The sequence below is a fragment of the Podarcis tiliguerta genome (genome assembly GCF_965153285.1).
Source record: "Podarcis tiliguerta genome assembly, chromosome: 8".
Classification (NCBI taxonomy): Eukaryota; Metazoa; Chordata; class Lepidosauria; order Squamata; family Lacertidae; genus Podarcis; species Podarcis tiliguerta.
In genome coordinates this window covers 86,098,820-86,114,364 of record NC_139541.1, presented here as the reverse complement: position 1 = coordinate 86,114,364, position 15,545 = coordinate 86,098,820, and the positions used below count along the sequence as shown (strand labels likewise).

The following is a 15,545-nucleotide window of genomic DNA, read 5'->3' as shown; positions in this document are numbered from 1 at the left end:
TGCTGGGCTTCTGTTATGTACTGAGTTGAATAAGATCCAAACTGCAGCAGTCTGATTGGTCCTAGAACAATAGGATTCAGAATGCAGCAGTCTGATTCGTCCTAGAACAATGGGATCCAGAATGCAGCGGTCTGATTGGTCCTAGAACAATAGGATCCAAACTGCAGCAGTCTGATTGGTCCTAGAACAATGCAACAGTATGATTGGTTGGCAGGAACCACCCAATCATGCTCCAGATAGAAGTGAATCCACAACCTGATTGGCTTACAGTAGAATTCCGGAATTAGCCAATCATGGGCAGCCCATTGTGTAAATAATGTATATAAAGCAGATATTTGAGGGGACTTTCATTAATTCCTCCTCACCACCACTATGAGCTGAATAAAGAGCATGAAATCACTTTGTGACTCTGAATATATTTCAGCTTCCATTCCATCCCACCTTAGGAGCGTCTCCTCCTACCAATCCCCCCCTCCATTCCCACGTTCCTGCAAGACGCGTGAATCCCCTTCCGCCAGCAGCCAGGTCGGTGTGGAAATCGGTGGGGTGCCTGCGTGCCGCTTAGCCCCTTCCTACAGGCCGCGAAGGAGAGAGCATGCGGGCGGGGTCTGGGCACGTGGGGCCCGCACGCGTGTCACGCGGGAACGTGTGAAGGGCGCCTTCCCGTGCGCGCCCTCCAGATGTTGCCGACGGGTGGTGGGCGTCCGAGGCTGCTCCTCCGCGCGGCCGGGAGCGCAAGGCGCGGAGCAGGGCGAGCCTCGGACCCGTGGAAGAGCCCGGTACGCGGCGAGGCTCCCCCCGGTACGTGCGATGGGGAGAGGGAGGGGCTCATGGGAAGGAGAAGAAAGCGGAGCTGGCTGCGCCCGTCTTTGTTCCCGGCGCTGCAAGGCTGGCACGGATGCTCTGGGTATCAGCTGGGCATCAGGTAAAGGGGGTGCAGTGCGATCGCTGGGGGGTGGGAGGGGGGTGTAGATCCAGCTGGGGAATGGGGAGATGAAGGTCACCGCTGGAGGGGGGGTCCCCATACAGCAGCAGGCAGGGCCAGGATGCTACGAGCATCTTTGCGCACATCTTGTGCGCGCACGGACCCAGCTGCCTTGCTGGGCTGCAAAGTCCTTGGGAAGCAAGGACTTACATGGCACGGCTGGAGGCGGAGGAGTCAAGCGGGGGGGGGGGGAACGCTTACTCGTGCCCCCACCTCGCCTTACAACCCCCAGAGGACGGGAGCTGCTGGGGGTCGCTGCCTGCTGTCTCCCCACCGCCGCGCTCCGTGCGCCCTCTTCCTCCCCAGGATTAAAGGACTGGGCGAGGGGTGGGGGGGAAAGTTGCAAATTGAGGTGCCAGGTTCTCACAGCCCTCCCAGCACACATCCAGCCCCCCATTCTCAGGCACTGCCTTAGGCATTCCTGGGCACTCTGGGGCTGATGGGACTTGTAGTTCAAAGCAGCTGGCCGTCTCCAGTTGGTGAATCTTTAGTCTATTGCAGGAATCTTTCGGGGCTTGAACGCCTCATCCTGAGTTTAAGAGTCCCCTATTTTACCGACTGAGCTATCCCAGAGGCTTTTTGAAAGTCGCAGAAAAAATATTCTTACTATTTATAATATTGTTTTGAGGTTTTTTGTGTCTTACAATCAAGAGCTGTATACATTTTATGAAATGAAGCAAAAAATATTTTTTTAAAAATTCATCCGTCGAGCATGACAATCTTAATCGTGGATTTGAATCCTACATTGGGCAAAGGATTCCTGCCTTGTATGGGGTTGGACTAGATGACCATAGAGGTCCCTTCCAACGCTACAATTCTATTATTTTATTAAATAGGGCTGTGAAAAGGTATACTGGGAGCAATTTGCCTGCTTGGTGGTGTTGGAAGTCACATTTTCGGGGCTTTTTTTTGAGCTCAAAACCTTATATATAATTGTGGAGTTGGAAGGGACCCTGAAGGTCATCCGGTCCAACCCTCTGCAATGCAGGAATATGCAGCTGTCCCACACGGGGATCGAACCCGCGAGTTTGGCGTTCTCAGCACCACGCTCTAACCAGCTGAGCTATGCATGCACCTTGTCTTCCAACAAAATATACCCGGAGGCAGCTTGCGTTTGCAAAGTGGCAAGGCGGAGATGACTCTCTGCACATGCTCAGAAGTGTGCTTGCTAGTTTCCAAGGCCTCGAATCAGGCTAGCCTTGCTCCCTAATCCTTCAAGAATGAGCACAAATGCAAGGTCTCTTCCCCGCTCCCTCCCTCCCTCGCTCAATCTCTTGCTGAGCTCAGCCTTCCTCAATATGAGCAGAGCCGTAAGGGTCGCTGAGCAATGTTCTCTGGCTCGCTAGGAAAACATCTGGGATTCTGGAGAGACGTTTTTGCAGAACATTTCACGGCCACAAGCTCTGTGCCAGTGGAGGGAGCCGGCAAAAGGCCAGAAATAGACGCAGCTCCCGGATTTGCAGAAGGGAAACCAAGTCCAGCCGTCAAGGCAAAACAAAATGTACGCAGGGGGAGTTTGGCCGGTTCGTCTCAAGCAGCAACACCAGGATTCCTAGCAGGGGGGTGGCTTCTGGAGAGAGGTGGAGGGGCACCTGGGCGTAAGGAATCAAGTGGCTTCAAACATTGGTCTCATGGCCTGGTTGGATGCAGAGGAATGGTGGGAAGAACTGGCTGGAGAGCCTCCAAGGAGGTCCAGAGCCAGGGTGGTGGTGGTGGGACAATGATGAGCGATCAGAGGGAGCAGACAGGGAGGAAGTGGTGTTGGGAGCTGGAGAGGCAACAGGGCTTCGTGAGCAGGAGGAAGCTGTGGCAGAGAGCAGTCAAGACTCAGAGGCTGGAGAGGAGGGGGGCCAAGAGGCAGAGATGGGTTAGGCTGATTAAAAGTCACAGGGATCCCCCTCCTGCTGCAACAAGCTCCCCTCCCGGCTGGTCTCCCAGGACCAGAAGAGGCATGAAAAGAGGCAGAGGAGAGGTTGGCTGCACCCAGGCGCAGTCTCGGATTGCTTGGGGAAAGCCCTGGAGAGGAGGGAACTTAAATGGCTGTGGAGAGACAGGGACTTTCAGTCTCGGCAACTGATCCATGGGGCAAGACCTGCGAGGGATGAGTCGCTGCACTCGTTAGGCCTGACACTTCTTTGCAGATCGCACTTTTGCTAATAGAGTTAACTCCAACTTGCACAGTGTGATTTACTGCTGGCTCATTTGTGATCATTGGAGGAGGAGCCTAGCAGGACTAGAAACAGGCTCTTTCTGAAGAATCCAGGGATTGAAGCGAGAGCCTTCCAAAGTCTGTTTCTCTGCCCCAAAAGGGGGCTTTGTGGGGAATCCTCAGTGGTCTCGCCACTCAGGGTACGTGCAGCTCTCCCCCAGACCGATCACGTTCCTCAAAAACTGGCTGTATAAATTTCCTAATTATTTGTTCAGTGGACATGTTTATTTTGTGTATGTCGTTCTGCAGGAAGCCTGGGAAAGGAATGCCCCCTTCGTGCTTCCAAGCCTTTTCTGCATCCACATGAGAAGAAGCAGAGCCTGTGGACCACGCTGCAGATGGTAATATAAACGTTGGCAGGGAAATACCTGATGGAGGAACACTGTCCTGCCAGCCGTCTTGTCCCCCTCCCACCGCCCAAAAAAACCCTATTGGCAGCTGTTATTTGAAGAATAAATATGTGAGTTTTGATACCTGCTCCAGCCTGGATTAAGAGCCATGAAGTTTTGAAGGAGGCTGACCACAGATGGAGGCAAATGAGCCGAGAAACGCTGAGGGCTAGAAACACCACCAGCATCGTTTTTTTAAAAAAAGCCATCCCGGGAGCAAGGGACAAAAATAAACCGGAGCTCCAGGCAAGGAACAAAACATGCAGACCTCCTCAGAGAGGATAACAGAGGCCCAACTTACATTATCTTATGATATCGACAAACTCCCTTCACAGGGAGGGGAAGCATCAAGAAAAAGCCTGATTTCAAGGCCTTCTCCCCCCGGGGCTGGGGGGTCCGCGAGCAAACCCGAGGCAGGAGAACCGTATCCCTCCGGAAGGGCTTTCTTCAAGCGGAGGTGCCCGTTCTGGCTGAAGAGGAAAGGGGCCGCCAATCCGCCTCAGGTGGCCCCCAAGAGCCGCCTCTGCATGGAGGCCACTCACGAGAGCCCCATCCAGGCCGTCCGGAAGCCGGCCGCGCGGGAAGACGCCCGAGGGCCGGACTCTGACGAGGAATCTGTGCGAGGGAAAACAGGCACCTCTCTCCTCAGGAAACTCCTGTGCCTGAAGACACCCAGCGGCCCAGAGGCATCACCGGCCCAGAGGGCGAGAGTCCGGTGCGGGCCTGTGGCCGCCCTCAGCAGAACCGCCGACCCGCACGGGGAGTCTCCTCTGAAGTGGAAGCCCAGGGCTAAGGCCCCGATCCCAGCAGAGCCCAGCTCCATCGCGGAGACGGCGGCGGCCGATCCGGTGGACAGGCTTGTTGGCTGGTGGGTGATGAAGCCATGGAGAGCTTTCAGGGCCATGCTGAGATCCAGAGCCAAGAAAAGGTCGGTTCTCCCAGAGAGCAAGAGAAGTCCCAAGGCGGTGGAAGAACGGGATATTCGCCTCCCTGCAGAGCCTGAAACCTCGCCCATCGCCAGGGTGGACGGATCCCCCCGTTTCTCACCCACGGAGGACAAAACTCTGGCATCCGACGTAGGTGAAACTCAAGAGGAGGATGAAGGCGATCACCCGAGCTCCAGGTGTGGGCTGGAGATCCATGGGCGGGCAGAGGACGATATTTCGGACCCTGCGACTGAACGGGAAGTGGACGAGCTCTGCACTTTCTTGAGCGAGGGAAGGCGGCTTCGGGAAGAGAGTCGAGGCCTCAGGGGCGTTTTCGAGTGGAGAGGAACTTGCCACCTTCCTGGGGGGGACGGAGTAGAGCCGGAAGATGTCGCAGACCAGGCCCCTGAGCTGGGAGACTACGGGTACTGGGCCGGGGCGTCGGACGAAGAGGAACAGGCTCTCGCCGATCTCGCCGAGAACCCAGGCGGGCAGGGCATGCTGATGGCGACGAGAGATCTGGGCTGGCTGAACAGCGAGTTGCTGGCAAGCCCAGTGGTTGGGTCGAAGGAAAAGCGGGGAAGGGAGGTTTCCGCCACAAGCAATCCCGAAAGCAGAGAGAATGGACGTGTGGTGGATGCCAGCAGAGAGACCCAACACATTCGCCAGGAAGTGCTGCATCTTAGCAGCTGCTCGGTTCCTCTGCCAGCCTCGCCACCTGGCAGAAGCGATCCTCTGGAAGCAGACCCTTACGACGCTCCCAGGGCCCACATCGCGGAGGAAGAAAGAGCGCCATCTCCTGACTTCCCACAGACCCTGCTGACCCCGCTGGAGCCACCTCCCTCCTTTCCACCCAGAGGCCAAGGTCTTCAGGAGGGGCCACCCCCATTAAGGCCCTGCCAGGCTCTTGCCGAGGACGGAGGAAGGGAAGTCTGCCAAAGGAGAGGGAGCTCCGGGCGGAAGCTGCCATCGCCCACGGAGGAACCCGAAGCAGAGCTGGGAGAGGAGGATGCCAAGCAGCGGCTCTACCTGGCCGCGGTGGAGATTGTGGGCGCCGCCATCGACGCCGCAGCAGAGCAGCTGGCAAAGGCGGCCGAGCGGGAGCAAGAGGAGCTGGGGTCCAGCAGAGAACTTCCTTGAGGTCCCCGTTCCTGGGGAGAGCAGAGAACTTTGAAAGCAAGCTTTGCCGACCTGGTGCCCTCCAGATATTTTCAAGTACTGCCTCCAGCCATGTTCTCATGCATTTCAGCTCTCCTGTCCGGCACTGGTGGGAGTTGAAGTCCAAGCCATTTGGGGGGCACCAGGTTGAGAGAGCATGCTTTCAAGGCTTGGTTCAGGGGCCAGGCCTGCGCCTCAGTTCCCCTCCTGCCTTCACCAGCCTCCCCTCTTAATTCCTTAGTAACTTATGGCATCCCCCATTTTTATTTTCTAAAAGACCCTTTTATTCCGGAGCCTGTGGGCAAGAGGAACAGGAGCCGAGGACTGGTGAGGTTTGACGTGTCAAAAATACAATTAAACCTGTTCCAATGAAGTTTCCGTCTGCTCGTTTGTACCTCGCCCTCTTGCAGGGCTGGTTTTAGGAACATAGGAAGCTTTTACCGAGTCAGACCAGCTCAAGGCAGACTGCACTGGTTGGCAGCCGCTCTCCAGGGTTTCAGGAGGGGGGGCCCTACGTGGAGATGCAAAAGGTGATTGGACCTGCATGCAAAGCAGATGCTCTAACCACTGAGCAACAGTTGCCCTCACCAGAATTGGGTATATATTGTGACTCTCATTTTTGGGGGGGGGGCGGGGGGAAAGAGTCCAGAATGTGGTACTGGACTCTCTGTTGAGCCCAGGACCTCCTGTCCTCTCACCTGAGACTTTTCAAGTTTAGAGGCGCTGTGTGACAAAACCCTGGTGCCTTCTGCACTCAAAGCATCTGCTCTCCCGGTGAACCTCTGCCCCTTCTCCCCAACCCACGGGGGAACGCAGCAAGCACACACACACACACACTCTAGGGAGTGAACTTTTTGTTCCGCTTTTTTTTTAATAGGGCTGCATAAAAACACACACAGCTTCCCCTCCCCAAAGACGTATGTACAATTTCAAAAATAAATAAAAGGGTTTATTTGAGAAGAAATCCGACGTCCCCTCCCCTCGTATCCAGGTAACCTTGAAAGCGTCACAGCAGAAAGTCCGGCTGAAGTCTTGGGAACGTGAAAAAAGCTATTCAGAAGAGCAAGCATCCCGACAGGATAAGTCTGTACACCGCTCCGGGTGGAATTCTATTATTTATTTTTAGAAAAAGTGTCTTTCAAATGCGGAATCAAGGCAGGGAGCAACATATACATATATCTCAAGCGGTCCAGGAAGGATCTCCCAGAGCAGCCTTCGCCAGCCAGGTGGCTGCAAAATGTTCTGGCCTGCAACTCCCGTCAGCCTTTGCAATATCCAGCTGTGCTGGCTGCAGCTGATGGGAGCTGCAGTCCTGAACATCTGGAGGGCATCAGATTGAGGGGAGGGAGAAGGCTGGCCTAGGAGTAAAGGGGGGGGGGAGGATGGGGGTGGCTGCGATCCTTCTTACGATCCAACATGGAAGGGAAGGGTGCTTGCTGCCTGCTATTGCCCAAAGGACACTTAAAAGTGCTCTTGAGGCTGCCGTTGTTGAGACAAGAACCACACCGCGGTCTCAAGCAAGCTGGGCTCTCTGCGCTCCCCATATAGCTTCCCCTTCATCCTCAGTCTCCCTTATGCCCCCCAAAATAAACCAATCGGGGGCTTTTCCCCCATAAAGTTTCCTGCGGCTCAACACGGCAAGCTGCTGCGGGAAAGTTTATTCCAGAGATCCAACGAACTTGCCCTCCCTAGAGATTTGCCCACCCTATAGTTCTGCCCCAATGCTCTCCTTGGCCATAAAAGTCAGCCTTTCCAACTTGCTCCCCCTTTTCGTTGCAGAGTCAGGCCTGCCCCCTGCCTGCGTCTCCTCCGCAAAAAACCAGCCGCTGCCCCCCTAAGGCAGGCACCCCCAACCTTCGGCCCTCCAGGTGTTTTGGACTACATTTCCCATCATCCCTGACCACTGGTCCTCTTAGCTAGGGATCATGGGAGTTGTAGTCCCAAACATCTGGAGGGCCAAGTTTGGGGGTGCCTGTTCTAAGGATTCCTCCAAAAAGAGAGGACTGCCCGGTTTATGCCTCCCCTCAGGCAGAGCGCTTCCATGCTTTGGGTTCGCCACCCTCCCTCCCTACCCCAGAATTTTGCACCCCGTCCCCACAAGCGACTCGGGTCCCAAGCCAGTGTCAAGAGACCTTACAAGCACCCCAAGGCCAATGGGCAAAGGACACAAAATGGCGCTACCAAGGGTCCTCATCAGAGAAGGCCTGCTCCAAAACAGGGTTCGGGAAAGAAGTCGACAAGGAAGCAACACCGGTCCGACTGTCCCGCAATCCCCCTCCTCTCCAGCGGGGGGCGCTGGCAATCTCGGCTGCACGCCTGCCCCCCAACTGGTGGGGTCAGGCGTAAGGTCCTCACCTGGCCAAAAAACAAACAAACCCCAAAAAGCCTCGGAGCTCCATAGTTAGAGAAACACCAAAAAGTAATAAAATAATATTTTGACCATATACAAATATATATATATATGTATATATATTATATATGTGCATGTGTAAAAGGGAAAAAAGGGAAAAGGACGACCATCAGTGAGTCTTCCTCCGTTCCGAAATCCACCAGGAAAAGAGTGCGGCTGAGCGGCTCGGCCGGATCCAGGCTTCATTCCATTTTGGACATTTCGAATTTCGTGGTCACTATTTCCTGTTTTTTTGGGGGGGGGGGGGAGAGAGGGAGGACAAGGGAAAACCCACTTTTTACAAAAGCTTCAATACAGTATGTTTCAGATAAGAACAGGAGCTCCTTTGCAATTCTGTCGTGATGGTTGTGAAAAGTTCTAGCTGCTGTGACCTCACAGAAGCTCGGCCAATGGTTCTCGTAGGCAGGCCTAGCAAATGATTAGCTATAAGGAGGGATTGGGAAAACCACGTAACTTGAATTCTGTGGGCGTATTTGTTCATTAAAACCAGCCGTTGCCCAGGAGCAAATTGGAGGAACAGTCTGGGAGATGCTGGGTGGGAAAAAGGGAATTGACACATAGGCCTTACGTTGTTTTATGATTAAGTAGATAAGGGGTATTCAGTGGACATACCGTATTTTTTGCCCCATAAAACACACTTTTTCCTCCTAAAAAGTAAGGGGAAATGTCTGTGTGTCTTATGGAGCGAATGCGTGGTCCCTGGAGCTGAATTGCCCAGGGGCAAAAAGCAGATCGTGTTTTTGGTTTTGTTTAGAAAGAGGGAAGGGGGTGTTGAAATGAAGCCGCTGAGCAGCTGATCGGCAAGCGATCGGGAGGGAGATAAGGGAGGCTAGTGATAAAGGAGGCTGCCTGGGAGGAGGGAGGTAAAGGCACATGGATCCTCAGGATTTTTGCATTGGGTCACCCCAAATTCACCACCAGATCACATAGCATGTCCATGGCTACAGCCTGCCCCCCAAAAATCACGCACCCACTGTTTCGTGGTTACAAAGCACGGATCCACATGGATTCTCAGGATTTTTGCATTGAGCTACCCCAAATTCACCGTCAAATCACACGTCTGTGGCCACAGCATGAACCACAAAAATCATACATCCACTGTTTCGTTCAGAATATATTTTTTCTTGTTTTCCTCCTCTAAAAACTAGGTGCGTCTTATGGTCAGGTGCATCTTATGGAGCAAAAAATACGGTAGTTTTTCCAGTTCTGGGTTGCAATCTCAATGGCCTGGCCAGGAACGCCGACACAGTGTGCCTATCGCATGAAACATAGCAAGGGCCGCGCTCCATCAGGCCAAAACACACAAATAAAACTGAACTTGGCTTACCTCGTCAGAATCTAACAAAGGAGGGAGCACGCTGGAAGAGGGAAAAGGAGGATTGTTAATGTGAATTTTTGTAATATTGCTAGACAGGGGCTGCAGGTGTCAACTGATAAAATCAGAGCAATTAAAACTGAGGTCTTTCACTGGAGAGTCAAACTCGGGAGCGGATTAAATCAGCTTGGGCCTGTCTAGAATCACAGAGCTGTAGAGTTGGAAGGGAACTTCAAAGGATATCTAGTCCAACCCCCGGCAATGAGGGAATCACTGATGAGGAATCAGTCACAAATGGCCATCCAGCTGCTGCCTAATGAGGCTTCTGAGTTGCTGTGGCAAAAAAGGGACTAATAAAATTTAATAACAATAGATTGTGAATGCCCCATTTACTGCAGAATCCTCAAAATATTAATGATAATAATAACAATAATTGTGAACACCCCCTTTACTTCAGAATCCTCAAAATATTAATGATAATAATAATAATATGTTGTGAATGCCCCCTTTACCGCAGAATCCTCAAAGTGCTGTCTTTACAGAACGTTTGCACAAAAGGCATTTCCAAACCACTGACTTGCTTATTTGATTAAATGCTACACAGCTGAACAATAAATCAGTTGACAGCCCACAAACAACCATTTGAGGGGTTGGAAACCAACAACTTACACGTCAGCCATGGAAGACGGGATGTTTTCTTCGACCCATTTCAAGTCTTCATCCTGAGAAAGGGGGACGAAGCAAGATTTGTGGATGAACAGCAAGGCTTCGGAACCGGAAAACGCAGGTTGTTCTACTTGGACTGGGCTCTAAACGTGCGCCAAAAGCCAGCAGAGAGCGGGATGCCATCCCAAAAAGGTGACAAAGGACGGAAATCGGTGTGTTTTTATTTGTAAGAAATAAAGTGGTACCTTGGTACTCAAATGCCTTGGTTCTCAAATGCCAAAAACGCAGAAATAAGTGTTCTGGTTTTCAAACGTTTTTCGGAAGCCGAACATCCGATGCAGCTGTCGGCTATTGTTTTCGGGGTGCCTGCACCAATCGGAAGCCGCGTCTTGGTCTCCAAACATTTCAGAAGTCAAATGGACTTCCGGAATGGATTAAGTTCGAGAACCAAGGTGCCCCTGTATTTGGCGCTTTTGGTTTTGCTATTTATTTTGCGTTTTTGTTTTTGAGGCTTTTTCGCTTAATTTGTTTTTGTGACTGTGTGGAACCCAGTTCAGCTACTGACTGACTGTGTGACAGCGGAAATGGATAAAAGTCCCCCATCCAAACAATAACTATCATCAGAGCAAGTAAGAAAAAAAATAATTTTAATTTTCACCATATTGTCTTATTTATTTTATAACACAGTACTTGTATTATTGCTTTCATTTTGTGGATCAATAGTCTCATTAGATAGTCAAATTCATGTTACATTGCTGCTTTAGGGGTTGTTTTTAAAAGTCTGGAACGGATTAATCCGTTTTGCATGACTTTCTATGGTAAAGCGTGCCTTGGTTTTGGAACGCTTTGGTTTTGGAACGGACTTCCAGAACGGATTAAGTTTGAGAACCAAGGTACCACTGTATAAGATTACTGGGTACTTTGCTACAACCAGAAGAGGCAGCCAGCTGCCTTATGATCCAGAACTGACAAAAGAGAAAGGAAAAGGAGGAGGCGAGGCCAAACCATGGTTTAGGGTGAACCGGGGTTTCGTGTTCCCGGCTAACCATGGTTTGGCTGAGTGCGACTTGCAAACCAGGCCACTGGGAGAGGTGCCTGGACTGCAGCTTGTGGAGGACAGGGTGCAGGATCCTTACCACTCTGCTGCCCTTCAGGATCCCATTAGCTTCAGGCTTCGAACTTCTCATCTTCATCCCTTCTGCAAAACAGGGTCGAGAAGAAGGACACCTCTTACAAACGCGGAACGGGGATTATGGGGGCACTTAGAACAGGGCCTGATCCGCAGATCCAGGTGGGGAAACGTAAACTGGCCCCAAGTAGTTATGGCTTTACATACCGATAGTATTTTATGCAATTTCAACAAAAAAAAGTATTTTATTTTAATGTATTTTTAATAAAAAAAATCTTGATTTACAAAAGTATGTGTAATGTCCCTCTCTTGTATTTTCACCATATAACATTTTTACAAATCAGTTTAATTACAACAAATTACGAACCTTATGCCTGCGAGTCTAGCCTCGCGACTTGAGATATGCACCACGCCTGTTCGTTTTACGGGAAATACGTTTGCTTATTTCTTTTTTTGGCTGCACTTGGTTAAGCAACATATTTTGATTTGATGAGATTCATGCAAACACATGCAAATTTGCACCGCTTGAGAAGGCTGCGTGTTTTCGGTTTTTCCCCAGCAGGAACCTTTACGTCTTACGTTGTGCCTCTCCGGGTAACAACTGACAGCCAGTAGCCTGGCGAGATGCTCCAACTTCACCTCCCTGAGCCCCCCACCCCCAGGCCTGCCCCACACAATGCAGCAAGGCTCAATTGGTGCTGAGCGCTTACCAAAGGCCTCGTTGACCATGGGCTCCTCGTCCTCATCTTCCGGCTCGCTGCCTTCGTCCACCAAGGGCATGAAGGCGTACCTGGAGTCATAGAGTTGCAGAGTTAGAAGGGACCAATGGGGGGGTGTCATCTAGCCCACCCCCCTGCAATGCCTGGGGAGAGCAGCCAAGACGTCAAGCCGCAGTTCTCAGCCTGCTTGCTTCTCCTCCAAGAAGCACCGTTGCCTCCTCATCCCTCCCCTCACAACAACCTTATCAGGTAGGCCAAGCCGGGAGTTTGTGAATGGTTCTAAGCGGACTAATAATAATGATAAAAATAATAATTTATTATTTATACCCCGCCCATCTGGCTGGGTTTCCCCAGCCACTCTGGGCGGCTTCCAACAAAATATTAAAATACAATAATCTATTAAACATTAAAAGTTTCCCTAAACAGGGCTGCCTACAGATGTCTTCTAAAAGTCTGGTAGTTGTTGTTCTCCTTGACATCTGAGGGGAGGGCATTCCACAGGGCGGGCGCCACCATCGAGAAGGCCCTCTGCCTGGTTCCCTGTAACTTGGCTTCTCGCAGGGAGGGAACCGCCAGAAGGCCCTCGGCGCTGGACCTCAGTGTCCAGCAGAACGATGGGGGTGGAGACGCTCCTTCAGATATACTGGACCGAGGCCGTTTAGGGCTTTCAAGGTCAGCACCAACACTTTGAATTGTGCTCGGAAACATACTGGGAGCCAATGTAGGTCTTTCAAGACCAGTGTTATGTGGTCTCGGCTGTTGCTCCCAGTCACCAGTTTAGCTGCCAAATTCTGGATTAGTTGCAGTTTCCGGGTCACCTTCAAAGGTATCCCCACATAGAGCGCATTGCAGTAGTCCAAGCGGGAGATAACCAGAGCATGCACCACTCTGATGAGACAGTCTGTGGGCAGGGAGGGTCTCATCCTGCGTATCAGATGGAGCTGATAAACAGCTGCCCTGGACACAGAATGGACCTGCGCCTCCATGGACAGCTGTGAGTCCAAAATGGCTCCCAGGCTGCGCACCTGGTCCTTCAGGGGCACAGTTACCCCATTCAGGACCAGGGAGACCCCCACACCCACCCGCCTCCTGTCCCCCAAGAACAGTCCTTGTGTCTTGTCAGGATTCAACCTCAGGAATCAAGTTGTGCTTCAGAGCATCGCCTGCCCAGAGGTTGCTGTACCTTTGGTTATTGGCCGAGGGTCTCCAGAGGAACATGATCACCAGAAGGATGATGGAGAAGAGGAATCTCCAAAAAGCATCGTCGATCCACAGCTCCCGCCAGTCCTGATGAGCAACAAGGAATAATAATAATAATAATAATAATAATAATAATAATAATAATAATAAATTTTACTTATACCCTGCCCTCCCCAGCCAAGACCGGGCTCATGGCAGCTAACACCAGGTATAAAAACAATTGATTAAATACAACATTAAGATGCAGCCTCATTTCAGTAGAAACTCAAATCAAAAACTTTTTTGGGGATGAAAACGTCAAGTCTTCACCAAGGCCAGCTATCCAGACTGGTCCTACGTGGGCCAGAAAAAAGCCAGGGAAGTCCCCAAATAGGAGTTCCAACACAGGAGGAGAAAAGGAAAGAGGGATCAAGTTGATTCCAAGCCGAAGGCCAGGCGGAACAACTCTGTCTTGCAGGCCCTGCGGAAAGAAATCAGATCCTGCAGGGCCCTGGTCTCATGAGACAGAGCGTTCCACCAGGCTGGAGCCAGCGCTGAAAAGGCCCTGGCTCTGGTTGAGGCTAATCTGAAGAGATTAATCTCATCCTGAATCAAACTTGGCCTACTCTCCTCCCAGACCCCAGACCAAGCCTTGCACTTTTGGCATATCTGGAGACAACTCAAGGACACGTCATGTTCAAGGTGTCTCCCCTGCCAGGTAAGGACACGAATGAGCTTTTAAGAAGAAAAAAAGGTGCACCAATAGGATTTCTTTGACATGGGGCGAAGCGATGATAGCGACAATAATAATGATATTTTTCCTAGACTGGGACTTGAGGCAGCTTGCACAGGTAAAATACAAAAAGCTGAAAACATATATACCATGGGTAGGCCAAATAAGTCCCGGGGGCCGGATGCGGCCCAATCGCCTTCTAAATCCGGCCCCCGGACGTCCGGGAATCAGCCTGTTTTTACATGAGGAGAATGTGTCCTTTTATTTAAAATGCATCTCTGGGTGATCTGTGGGGAATAAGAATTCGTTTTTTGTTTTCCCCCCCCAAAATATAGTCCGACCCCCCACAAGGTCTGAGGGACAGTGGACAGGCCCCCTGCTGAAAAAGTTTGCTGATCCCGATATATACCGTATTTTTCCGCGTATAAGACGCCCTCTATTATTAGGGACTCCTATTTAAGAAATCCCTACCATTCATTATCCGTGTATAAGACGACCCACAGTTTTTCACATAAATTTAAAGTAAAAGAACCCCTAGTCTTAAAAACGGAAAAGGACGGTAACTATGATCGCTGAAAAGCAGTTAAAACTCTTAACAGGATTTAAACAGTATTTGTAAAGATCTGTTCAAATGTAGATAATAATCGCCATCAGCTCAGCACCCCCCACAAAATGTCCCCGCGTCCCACCCCCATTATATATGGGGATCCTCAGTACTCACTGCCTGGCACGTGGCGAGCCGGAAAGTCTTAGTGGTCCAGATTATGAAGATAACAGACGCTGCAGAGGAAACCAATTTTGGGTGAGTTGGATGAGACTTTGGCAGCAATGCCAAATATTTATCTTGCGCCATTTAAACCAGTGGCACCCTCTGCGACCTCTAGGTATCCTGCCTTTCAAAACGACCGCAGGTGTTTTTTGGGCTGCCCATCGCCTCGATTATTCCCTTTGGGGAATAGCCAAGATGCAAGTCAGTGCTGCAACATAAGGTTGCAGCGTGGAGGGCTCCTCTTCGGCCTGCCAGCCCCACCCTCCCCCCAGGGCGGCCCGTTTCATCACCACCCTCCAGGAGCACCAGCTAACTGTGCGCACCAAGTGTGCTCCGTGCGCATCGAAGCTGATTAGGGGATTACTGCAACTTAAGAGAGTTATTTATTTAGGTACAGTGGTGTCTTGGTTCTCAAAAGCCTTGGAACCCAAATGCCGCAAACCCGAAAGTAAGTGTTCTGCTTTGTGGACATTTTTTGGAAGCCGAACTTGCTCCGATTTGAGTGTTACGCTTCTGTTTTGAGTGTTACACTGAGGTCTGTCTGTTTTTGCTATTCATTTTTTGTTTGTGTTTTTGTGGCTCTTTTTCTTTTGTAACTGTGTGGAACCCAGTTCAGCTACCGATTGATTGATTGTGTGGCCGCAGTACATTGGTTATTGCTTTCATTTTATGGATCAATGGTCTCGTTAGATAGCAAAATTCATGTTCAATGGCTGTTTTAGGGGTTGCTTTTAAAAGTCTGGAACGGATTAACCCAGACATGTCCAAAGTCCGTTTTGGGTTTCATCCAGCCCCTGTGGCAGTTTATTTCCTGGGGTAAAATCCTGAAAAAACCTCAACAACTTCAATCCTTAAAAAAGGTAAAAAAACCCCTATGGTTGGCCCTTACGGCCCTTCACTTCATCAAATCTGGCCCTCTTTGTAAAAAGTTTGGACACCGCCGGATTAATCCATTTTG

At 51.0% G+C, this 15,545-nt stretch overlaps 2 protein-coding genes and 1 long non-coding RNA gene across 7 annotated transcripts in view; 2 read left to right on the top strand and 1 right to left on the bottom strand.

The window, feature by feature from the left end:
• The first annotated feature begins 1,965 nt into the window (after positions 1-1,965).
• LOC310683581 (uncharacterized protein) lies at positions 1,966-6,040 on the top strand. 2 transcript variants are annotated; one of them, XM_083453524.1, is made up of 2 exons: positions 1,966-2,486; positions 3,444-6,040. In XM_083453524.1, exon 2 carries the CDS (start codon positions 3,844-3,846, stop codon positions 5,647-5,649), a length of 1,806 nt encoding a protein of 601 aa, XP_083309650.1. In that variant the 5' UTR covers positions 1,966-2,486; positions 3,444-3,843; the 3' UTR covers positions 5,650-6,040. The 2 variants fall into 2 exon arrangements, with proteins under 2 accessions (XP_083309650.1, XP_083309651.1); XM_083453525.1 differs by having other exon boundaries at positions 1,966-2,499; positions 3,458-6,040.
• Positions 6,041-6,314: 274 nt separating this feature from the next.
• On the top strand, positions 6,315-7,338 carry LOC310684828. Its single transcript, XR_014514838.1, has 2 exons — positions 6,315-7,055; positions 7,096-7,338. It is a non-coding gene; the product is annotated as an uncharacterized lncRNA (long non-coding RNA).
• LOC310684343 (transmembrane protein 87A-like) overlaps positions 6,595-15,545 on the bottom strand; it is a gene marked incomplete at its 5' end in the record, with an annotated part of 34,421 nt that continues 25,470 nt past the window's right edge. For 2 of the 4 annotated variants that reach the window (XM_083455337.1, XM_083455338.1), the window contains 7 exons: positions 6,595-8,301; positions 9,405-9,435; positions 10,062-10,114; positions 11,195-11,256; positions 11,898-11,977; positions 13,090-13,193; positions 14,540-14,598. In XM_083455337.1, the coding sequence (XP_083311463.1) occupies positions 8,260-8,301; positions 9,405-9,435; positions 10,062-10,114; positions 11,195-11,256; positions 11,898-11,977; positions 13,090-13,193; positions 14,540-14,598 (431 nt within the window). In that variant the 3' untranslated portion in view covers positions 6,595-8,259. The remainder of the gene's footprint in view (positions 8,302-9,404; positions 9,436-10,061; positions 10,115-11,194; positions 11,257-11,897; positions 11,978-13,089; positions 13,194-14,539; positions 14,599-15,545) is intronic. The other 2 variants (XM_083455339.1, XM_083455340.1) reach the window with 1 other exon arrangement.